Source organism: Hylaeus anthracinus, unplaced genomic scaffold, assembly GCF_026225885.1.
Source record: "Hylaeus anthracinus isolate JK02 unplaced genomic scaffold, UHH_iyHylAnth1.0_haploid 3, whole genome shotgun sequence".
Taxonomy (NCBI): Eukaryota; Metazoa; Arthropoda; class Insecta; order Hymenoptera; family Colletidae; genus Hylaeus; species Hylaeus anthracinus.
Window position 1 is genome coordinate 5,673,755 of NW_026535284.1, and position 10,371 is coordinate 5,684,125.

Here is a 10,371-nt window from a genome sequence, read left to right on the forward strand (position 1 = left end):
GTGTATATAAATGTAATAATATATAATATGAAGAAAAATATGAATAGATATATTGTAACCATATCAGGAAAATATATTATATATAATATAGAATATATTTTTATCGTATGATTGCAGTATGTCTGTTGCCTATCTAACATAAATCGCAAAAGTATAGGATGTAACCAATAACACGAATACAAATTACAATTGTACCTAGTAACATAAAATATAATCGAAAACTGAACCAGCACAAAAACAAAATTCGTTATTATTTATATCCTAATAACGCACATCTGCGTCATCAAGGTATCAACAGATCAACACCGTTACATCCAGGAGCCCACAGTAGATTGGTCCCGGAGTGAGAACGATCTAAATCTAAAATCAACGACGATGTCATTGTCGCAATTTGACATCGACTGAGGAGGTCCTTCCAAGTCGAACGAAGTGGGAGTCGCGATGAGCGCGGTGTTCATCCCTCCTCTTATCGCCCTGTTCGTGAACACAGGCGACTCCGTGGTTTCATGACCACTCATAAAGCTCGCTTTCGAACGATCGTGTAATACAGAGTCGGGCGAAACGTTCGGTAGCGGTCTTTTGTAAATCTTGTCGCTCGTTGAGCCGCGAAAGAAGAACACATCGAACGCGTAGACTGTCGAAGTTCGCGCCGAGGAACGCTTGGCCGGAAATTCTCGTTGCTCTTTCTCGTAATCGATACCGATTCACCCCACGAAGGATCCATGTGTATCTGATCTATCTTTGGGATCTATGTCGAATGTTCAGCACGCGTAGATCGATCGTTGCTGGCGGTACGGTCGGATAACATCGAAGATCGAGAGAGAGAGAGAGAGAGAGAAGCCGATTAGAATTAGAATTAGAACTTGGTCGGCAAACATGAGAACGTTCGTCGCAGCATGGACGGTTTTCTCGTTAATGAAGCTCTCGTGCGCTGGGAAATCGGTGGATGTCTTGGCGTCCAGTGGACTGAACGCTTTGAAAGACGAAGAGATTATTCGAGTTTTGTCGCGCAACGAGACCGCCATGGTGAACAATTTCACGTTGATCGAGCTGATCGACAACCTGAGGAACCACACGATCGAGACGGGCAAAGACACTTGGCAGACACCTGTGATGCTCGAGGCTAGCGAGAGCAATCCTTTTTACGGTGAGTCTCGTCGAAAGACTCATTGTCGCGAATATTATCAAATTTCTAATTCAATGAATTTCTATTCATATTTTTCTTTATATTATATATGTGAGATGTGTCAAGTAAATATTTTTCTAAACTAGTTATACATTAATTGAGTAGTTCATGGTTCGATATTTGTTTTTTTTTTTTAATTATATATTTAACGTCGCATCAACCTTTCGTTTATTAGCGACAGTTTCTTATGAGGTTTTCTCCAATGTTAGATGTTGGTCCATATATGTGCATCTTTAAGTAGCTGGATTATTTTGTTTAAGTTTTCTTTTGTGCTCCACGCTTCCTTTAAATTAGTGGGTAATTCGTATTGTATGCGGAGTGATTCCGTATTTTTACAAGTAAATATTATGTGTTCTATTGTTAGAATTTCGTTGCATGTACGGCAGGTGGGTCTAATGGTATTCTCAAGTAGGTGTTTATGCGTGTAATTTGTATGCCCAATTTTGATGCGCGTAATTTTGACTTGTTCCAGTCTGTTGAGGTGTCTCTGTGGGTGATTGTTCGAAAAAGTCATCCGTTATTCGATGGATTTTCAGTGTCTGTTTTTGTGTGTTTATAGTGCTTATTGAGAGCTACTTACTATTCGCCCTTATGCATTGCACTTTTCTGATACTTTTTTCTTATGAAGATTTCTTTTTGCCTTAATGCCTTATTTTTTCCATTACATGTCTTATGTCTACTGTAAAATTTGATAATATTCGTGAAATAAAGGGTGGGTCGCCACATTTTGACATTTGGATTTACGTAATTATTATTACGCGTAGCAAACAACGTTTTAGACGAAAGTTGAATGGTTTTGAAAGAGGCATATTTTGTTGGTACGTTTTTATTTGTAGGTGAACGTGTAAAGGATATACGATAGTTATTAATGTTTTTGCAAATGGCATTAGATATTTTTTATTGCATGAGCTGATGGTCCTTCATATTCTTTACAAAAAAGTATTAATCTATTTTTTATAAAAAAATCATTAGTTTAGGAGATATTTTAATTCTAATTTGTTAGGAAATCGTGACTTTCTGGTCAATATTATGAATTCAATGTGATAATGTAGTAGAAGAGCAAGAATTATCAATGTAAATGTTTAATTTGTGTAACATTATGTAAATATTTACATTGATAATTCTTGCTATCCTACTACATTATCACATTGAATTCATAATATTGACCATAAAAGTCATGATTTCCTAACCAATTAGAATTAAAATGTTTCCTAAACTAATGATTTCCTTACACAAATAGATGAATACCTTTTTCGTAAAGAAAAAATTAAATTCCATTTTAAAAAAATATTAATGATCTTCGTATGTCCTTTACACGTCCACCTACAAAAAAGATGCATCATCAGAATGTACTCCTCTCAAAACCATTCAACTTTCATCTGAAAGATTGTTTGCTATGCGTAATAATAATGACGTCAATCTAGATGGCAAAATGTGTCGACCCACCCTGTATAAGTTCATTCTAGGATTACATTGAGAAGTAACGAAATAAATTGTAGGAAGTAACCGACATATAAATATAAATATTAGCAATTGCACCTAGAGGCATGATATAACATTTGAAAGTAAACTGGTGCGAAAACAGAACTCGTTATTATTTATATATTGTGATAGTTATAGTAACATAAAAATAAGAAATAGCTTTTAAGATTATTATTTTAAATTTTAAACATATTATTATGTAAAATATATTTGTTATTTAAAGACAAGTAGGCCTTTGTGTGAAGCGTAAAGAATTTTTAGGTATCGAATGAAAATTTTTGTTTGCTTCGATACTATAAATATTATTTGATTATTCTCAATACTTTAATACTGAGTTAATTACTGAGTATATTACTGAGTTAATTACTCACTAACTATATCGGCATCTCATATGCTTTAATCTTTTAATAATATACTTTAATAATTAGTTCGTGGATCTATACCTAAATAACAAATCGTTTCTTTCTCGAAAGATAAAATGAAATTATAAACACTAAAATACCATAAATTCACTGTAAACACTTTACCAACCGGCAGCGTTTGGACGTGCAATTAAAAATAATAATAGTTTTGATTTCCATAACGTTAGTATTATACAATATTGATTTTATCTATTAGAATCGTTTTTAGATTAGTATTTATACAATATTTTATAATTCATATAACTACTGGAGCATTATAAATGTTATCACAAAAATAGATAAGAAAATATCGGTTGTTCTATCAAAAAGATTATTAATAGGTTACCGGTCTGCAAAGTGTTAATATAGAATAGAACAAACGAGTTACGTACGACACGACCGAGGAGCAACGATAAACAAACATTATCAAACATACACAAACAAACATACACATCTAAAAAGTGAGGCATCTCTTAAGATATAAAAAGATATAAAAGAAACTTCCTAAAAGCGTTAATAAATAGCCACCTGTAATTAAACACCCCGTGTATATGGACTCCGAGTTATGCAATATGCTTCTACGCTTAGGTTACAAAATTCAACATTTACAATACGCTTACGCAATAGACAATATTTTATCATACCTGATGACTGAAATTTACAAAGTAATTTTTTCGCGCGTTTCGACAATCTTGGCAACACCGAGGCCACCGAATTATTTGTCGCGTGTGTTTCTTAGTTTGATCAACGTAACAAAAAGAAGTGACAGATAAATTCTTTAAAATTTGAGCACTCGAGAAATGTGTACTTTTTGATTTTTTTTTTTTTTGTTTTAATTTATTTATTATCGTTATGCTTCGGAGATTCCAAAGCATCCCTCCCTGACCTCTCTACACACACATATGTACACATAAACGGTGATTTTTAACAATAACGATGGTTTCTGACATTCAATAATTGAGATTAAATATGATACACTATTCTCTAAAAAAATTCTAGTCGCATCGCTAAAATTTATTAGTGTTATTGTCATTAATTTTTGCATTCGCTAGAGAAGATATATAAAACGTTTATTTAATTATTCCGTGTAAAATTTTCTTTAAGGTGTACATCATTTTTTCGAATGTGTTTCAATTAATATATCTACGAAAATATTAATTTGGAGGGGCGGACAGTGGAGCATTGAGTAGCGTAGCCGACGACCACGCTGATAGACTGGATTCGAATCCTGGTCGTCCGTCCCGGTTTTTTATGGTTGGATTAGGGCTGGCTAACAAATATGAAATATTGAAAAGCCTATGGCATAAGATGTGTATAGAAAAAAATGAAAAAACATTAAGGACAAAAGAGATATTGATAAAAGTGAGATTCCGGAAAAGTGCAAAACACAAAAGGGCGAAGTAGCTCTCAAAAGTACGCACTATAAACAAAAACAAACAAACAAACAAACGATCGCAGTAAGAGTAGAGACTAAGAAGCATTAATGTAAAACGTTTAGAAGAGACAATGTAAAAAGAGAGCAGCACATAGTAGTGCGAAGTACTTCTACGAATGTACACACTTTAATTAAATAAACAAACAAACAAACAAACAAACAAACAAACGATCGCACCATCTGTGATCGTCTGTTTACGACACAATAATTATTAATTTGGTGAATCGTCTATGTCAATCGTAAGAATTTTGCAGTAACTTGTAATTAATATGACGAAAACTGATCGAAGTGACACGAAGCGATAAATTGGGAAGATATTGGTCCATAAAAGTAAACAATCCTAATTGCCACGAAAGTTCCAAATAGTGACTATTTATAGAAAATGTTTTTTATCTGCTTTTATGAAACCGATGGTTGAAACTGATCGTTTCAAGCGTTATTATCATAAATACATATCGCTCCGTGAGACATCCAATATGCATGAACCGATTTGTTACATAATATTTAATTTTGTGTTGCGACAGTCGGTTAGTAATTTAACAGAAATTTATTTTTTGCTTGATTCATGCGAAGAAGTACGATATAATTTATCAACTAGTTTCGATGAACGAATGTTACTTTTGGGTGCAGGACGTAAACGAGACAGGATTTATAAAAATAGAATCGAACTATCATTTTCGGCTCATCGTACATAAAAATTAGGAGTCGATTATGCTATCCGCGTGTTTATAAGAGCTTTTAATTTATTCGTATCATTAAAGGCCGTTCACGCGTACAATGACGTATTTATTCCTTTTATATTTTCTACGGACACACATACGCGTTTTACAAAATAGATTCGTTTACTATTTAAATATTATTACGTCAATAAATTTCATGAAAAATTCTGATACTGTAGAATTATGCAATTATAATATTAATACATTAAAATGTATTATCGTAAATAGTAGGGGGTGTATGTCATGTTATTAAATGTTTAAAATGACGTTCTTGGGCGTTTCTAAAAGAATTTTATGAGAAATCTGTACTTCTAAAAAAATTGTTTGAGAACTGTGTACGTTTGATTTTTTTTTTGTTTTAATTTATTTATTATCTTTATGCTTCGGAGAATCCAAAGCACCCCTCCCTCGCCCCTCCACACACACACACACACACACACAAACGATGACATTAACAAGAATGATGTTTCTGAGATTCAATTAAGATTAAATATGATACACCATTATCTACAAAAATTCTAGTCGCATCGCTAAAATTTATTAGTGTTATTGTCATTAATATTTGCATTCGCTAGAGAAGATAGAGGAGAAGTTTATTTAATTATTCTGTGTACAATTTTCTTTAAGGTTTACATCATTTTTTAGAATGTGTTTCAATTCTTTAAAAAAATTCTAGTCGCATCGCTAAAATTATTAGTGTTATTGTCATTAATATTTGCATTCGCTAGAGAAGATAGAGGAAAAGTTTATTTAATTATTCTGCGTAAAAGTTTGTTTAAGGTTTACATCATTTTTTAGAATGTGTTTCAATTAATATATTTATAAAAATATTAATTTAGTTAATCGTCTATGTTAATCGTAAGAATTTTGCAGTAACTTGTAATTAATATGACGGAAACTGAACAAAGTGGCATGAAGCGATGAAAAATTCTGATATTGCAAAACCACCTAATTAATATTAATATATCATCGTAGTGCATGTAGAGAGTAATTTTATTCAGTGCTTGAAATAATATTTATGAGTTTCTAAACATTTATTAAGTATTTCGCAAATATCGCGTTAAAAATGTGGCGATAACAACAGGGGTAACCGTTGCACATACGGTACTTTTACCATGTAAGCGAAGACGATATTCAAGTTTAAAGACAAGCTTGAACTTGAAAATACTGACACTGTCCGTCGATTTCTCTAGAAAATGCAAATTAACGTAAAGATGTCATATTCCGAGGAAATTATCTATCCATTAGCAGCCAAATAGCTAGAAGAGCACACTTGTAGATCTCGAAATACCTTAGAACACTTATTGCCTGACGTACACAGTGGATCGAATTTAAATTTTCGTCAGAACTCATGCGGAATGAAAAAAAGACGTTTTTTTAGCTCCTAGTCACTTTCAAAAATCGATTGCATTAATTTTATAGTTAAATATACTTGATTATTTAATTTAATTTTAAATATACTTCATCATCTATACTTCATTATTTAAAGTACATTCAAATGAAATCGAAGTTTTTGTTAGGGTGAATTAAAATCGATGATTCTAACTTTTAAATTATTTAAAGGCTCAAATATATGAAACGATTTGAATTCTCCTTATTGTGTGTATCTTTTTTTTAAATAATTGAGGATTGTACTTGGACCATTTTGTAATTAATGAAGTATCTAAAATATATAAATTTGAAATTATTTAAGTACCTAAGCATATCATATACATTTCGTGACTAAATGTGCATGTTTTTTTTTTTAAATAAATGAGGATTGTACTTGGAATATTATGAAATTATTTAAAGACCTGAAATATATGATACATATAGGGTGGGTGAATTTCATAGCTGTACGTAGTTTCCTTTTTTAAACATAACACCCACTTGAATAATTATGCAAATGTATTTACATTAAGAGACAAGTACGATTCGCGATGAACAAATTATGGTGGACTGTACAATATCTGTATTAGTATTATTTACGATATTTTCGACTCCTGCCAATGTGGACGAATGTAGAATGACTGAATATCGGGAAAAGGCAGAACTACTTTCGATATTTCGAAATAGACACGACTCAAGCTTTGATTTTCATTCACGTACAGTGTCTGCATACCGCATGTGATTTCGTTACTCATTGTGTCGCGTGCGCATTGCGGCGTCGACTTGCGAATTACGCGACTGCAACGAGACGTGATCGAATAATTTTTGGAAAATTATATTATTTTGAAAAATATAACCGACTTCGAAAAATATTAGAACTGCACTAGAAGGTATCATTTCTATTTCCTTTATATTGAATTATATTAAATAATAGTATATAGGCTAAATATTTTTTCATATATATATATCTATTTCCTTTATATTGAATTATATTAAATAATAGTATATAGGCTAAATATTTTTTCATATATATATATATATATATATATATATATATATATAATATACTTTAAAAATATGCAGGAATAACGTGTTAAAAACGCACGACCTTTTGGTTCGCTCTACTACAGGGCTTAAACTTCTTTCATTCGCGACCCCATTTACGACTGACTTTTTTCGCGACCCAACAAATATAAAATAAATATACGTAAATATTTTGGGATGATTTATTGATTAGGTAACAATATACATAATGTATATATATAATACATATGAAAAAATATTTGGCCTTGTTTTATTTCTTACCACTTTATATCGCTTTAATTTTGCGCCGCCTTCGAAAAGGTTATTTAATATAATTTAATATAAAGGAAATAGAAATTATTTCATAATATCTAACATCTGAACCTAACATCTCAACAAAAATGCAACCAACTCGAACCAATCGCTGGAACCAAAACGATGTTTTGAAAAGCTTCTCTCTTCTTCTTCTCTCTAAGTTTAACACGTTGACTGGCGGACTGATTCCCAAGGGGATGCCTACAGGATTAAAATTGTGTCAATCCTGAGACAGTTGTAAACTAACACATCTGACGTTTGTCGTGTTACTTATTATCGTCGTCAAAATCTACGAGTTCTATTCAGACTTATTTTCATTGATACATTAACTCTTAAAATGAACTGCTCAAGTTCCTTAGGAAAAATCTCTGTCACCCACATATGGGTGACGCGGCGTTCAACGTGTTAAAGACTTATTATTTCCATGATAAAGTACAAAACTCATGGGCCACGCGATGGTTTAACGATCGGCCCGTGGCATTCGACGTGCAGTTCGCCCAAAATGCAAACTGTTTTCTTCCTCTCTTTCTTTGTTTGGCCATCGCTCCGACCCATACACGGCTGCTTCCGCTTCCTGGTGTTGCATCGACGGAAGAACCGTCATTAATGTCAATGACAGATACACGTTTGTCTCGGCCCCGCTATACAACAGATAAGTACGTAATAAGTTGCTATGCTTTAGCCGCAACCTACGACATTTGCATGCACATTCTCGGTTCTCTATACAAAGCAGATGAACACCTTGGTGTCTATCTTCGTGTCACTACTGAAGACGAGTAAACGACGACATACTTGAGCTAATTTCTCGTGTCAGTAAAGACAAATAAACCAAGACACCCTTGTGGCCTTCGAGTCACACAACTGGAAGACAATTGAACTGGGACATCCTTGTGTCCATTAGACATACTGCATCATTTCATTTCAGAGCAGAACTGCTACCATCGTTTGTTCCTTTTTTCCTTTTGCTTAAAGGTTAAATTTTATTAATAAACTAGCTGGTTATTGTTCCTCGCTTGCTTCACGAGCTCGGGAGTATCATGTTTATTTTGTGCGCGACCCTTTACGGACCACACAAGGAACTTCCCGATTTCCGATTACAGCACCGTCTATCGCGAATAAAAAAAAATGTTTGAAACTAGTGTTTTGAAAAGGTCTCATAGTCAGCTTTCACGGTGCATGATAAGAAACGAGGTGTTCCATTCAAAAAATCATGTTGACCTTGACGTGACTTTGACCGGTCCTTTAAAGGTCAAACGGACACGATCGCTCAATAGAATTTTTGAAACCCTAAAACATTTCTCTAAACCGTTTTTCTCACAAATGTTCCATTTTGGAAATATTTGACTGTTTCCATACTTTTGGACCACCCTGTATGTATATATACATGTGTTATACATATGCATACAAATGTAATAAGTAATAATAGTAATATATGTATATATATTATTTCCGTTTAGTTATTCGCTCATAAATTTATATTCTCCCATCTAGATTGCGTTATTCCGTTAGGTTTTCTTAAAAAAGAACTAAAAAACTACTGGACCGAATTAGAACAAAATCTAATCAGCTCTAAGTTAGATTGATACACATCGAGTGCATCATCGATCATTTTGATCTCGCTATTAGTTTTTTAGAAAACGTTAACGAAAAATTTGTTTACATACGTACATACATACGCACACACGCACACACGCACGCGAACAATTTGTTAAAAATAAGCTAAAATTACTCCAATGACCTTGAAACGTGGAGATCTGCTAAAAAATCGATTTTTCATTTTACGGGTAAATACAATAACTTCCCAATAAATCGGGAAGTTAATAAATTTGGTTAAAGGGCCTAACCGATTAAGATGGTCAAAACTGTCCTTCGACCTTTTTCAATGGTTCTTGAATCATTCGAAAACTGACCAAGAAAAACCCCCCCGAGTAAAATGTTAGCCCTTAGCTTGCCCGTGAGGGTAGTTCCAGGGTAAATTAGATTTTACGCTTTCCGGCGCATGTTCCGGTCTCAAGTGCATTCTAAAATTCTGAAAAAAATCTGACACATTCCGGATCCCAAGGCGCATTTTTGAGAATTTTTTCAGATTTTTTGTTGTTCCAAACTGGGGTCGTAAAAAATGAAGAACCTCAAAAAAATTAGAAAAACATTTTTTTCTCAAAAATATGAAAACATGCTATTCTACTGTTTGGTTGCCTGATAAAGTACTATAACAGGCAGTGTCGTCAATTTTTTAAAAATTTTTTTGTTCGGCAGCTTCAGTATCAAAAACAATAAAAACTGAATTTTTTCGACGTTTTCGAATTCAGTTCTTATTGTTTTTGACACTGAAGCAGCCGAACAAAAAAATGTGCAAAAACTTGACGATACTGCCTGTTACAGTACCTTATCAGAGAACCAAACAGTAGAATAGTATGTTTTCATATGTTTGAGAAAAAAATG

The 10,371-nt window shown here is 33.1% G+C and overlaps 1 protein-coding gene across 1 annotated transcript in view; it reads left to right on the top strand.

The window, feature by feature from the left end:
- Positions 1-509: 509 nt before the first annotated feature.
- The window catches only part of LOC128894063 (nose resistant to fluoxetine protein 6-like), a 27,904-nt gene continuing 18,042 nt past the window's right edge, over positions 510-10,371 (top strand). Inside the window, exon 1 of the mRNA XM_054155497.1 lies at positions 510-1,147. Coding sequence (XP_054011472.1) covers positions 877-1,147 — 271 coding nt within the window. The 5' untranslated portion in view covers positions 510-876. The remainder of the gene's footprint in view (positions 1,148-10,371) is intronic.